This window comes from Apaloderma vittatum, unplaced genomic scaffold (assembly GCF_000703405.1).
Source record: "Apaloderma vittatum isolate BGI_N311 unplaced genomic scaffold, ASM70340v1 scaffold31703, whole genome shotgun sequence".
Classification (NCBI taxonomy): domain Eukaryota; kingdom Metazoa; phylum Chordata; class Aves; order Trogoniformes; family Trogonidae; genus Apaloderma; species Apaloderma vittatum.
In genome coordinates, this window is record NW_009709146.1 from 3,551 (window position 1) to 4,052 (window position 502).

The following is a 502-nucleotide window of genomic DNA, read 5'->3' on the forward strand; positions in this document are numbered from 1 at the left end:
CCTCATATTGTGCACAAAGATGCTCTGCCTGTGCTCCAGCTCCCGCACGGAGCCGTACCGCCGCCCCAACCTCCTGCGGTAGTGGTGGAAAACTTCGTGAGCCCAGGGCTGGTGCCGTCCCACCAGGTCCTCCATGGGATTCGCCAGCACCCGGTGCTCCACCGCACTCCCCGGCAGGTCCCCGCACTTCTTCGTCTCTGGGGAGCCAAGAAGGGAACGCTGTGAGCCCCAGTCTCGTGGGCAGGATGAGGAGGGGGGAGCCCAGCCCAGCTCACCATTGACAGGGAGGTCGAAGATGGAGGAGGGAAAGCTGTTGTCGAAGTCGGTGTAGGAGATCTCGTACTTGTCGTAGTGGGAGCCCAGGAGGCTGTTGTAGCCCCGCATCTCATAGTGGACAGGGGCCACCCCGCAGCTGGAGTTGGTCACCCACAGGGTGTAGACGTTCTTCTTCTGCGCCCAGTGGGTCACGTTCTGCCAGACGGCGCAGTACCGGCCCTGGCAG

The 502-nt window shown here is 63.3% G+C and overlaps 1 protein-coding gene across 1 annotated transcript in view; it reads right to left on the reverse strand.

Annotated features, from left to right (window-relative positions):
• LOC104271968 overlaps positions 1 to 502 on the reverse strand; it is a 5,336-nt gene that overhangs the window by 2,330 nt on the left and 2,504 nt on the right. The window contains exons 5-6 of the mRNA XM_009866818.1: positions 276 to 495; positions 6 to 197 (exon numbers count right to left, since the gene is read on the reverse strand). Of these exons, the coding sequence (XP_009865120.1) occupies positions 6 to 197; positions 276 to 495 (412 nt within the window). The remainder of the gene's footprint in view (positions 1 to 5; positions 198 to 275; positions 496 to 502) is intronic.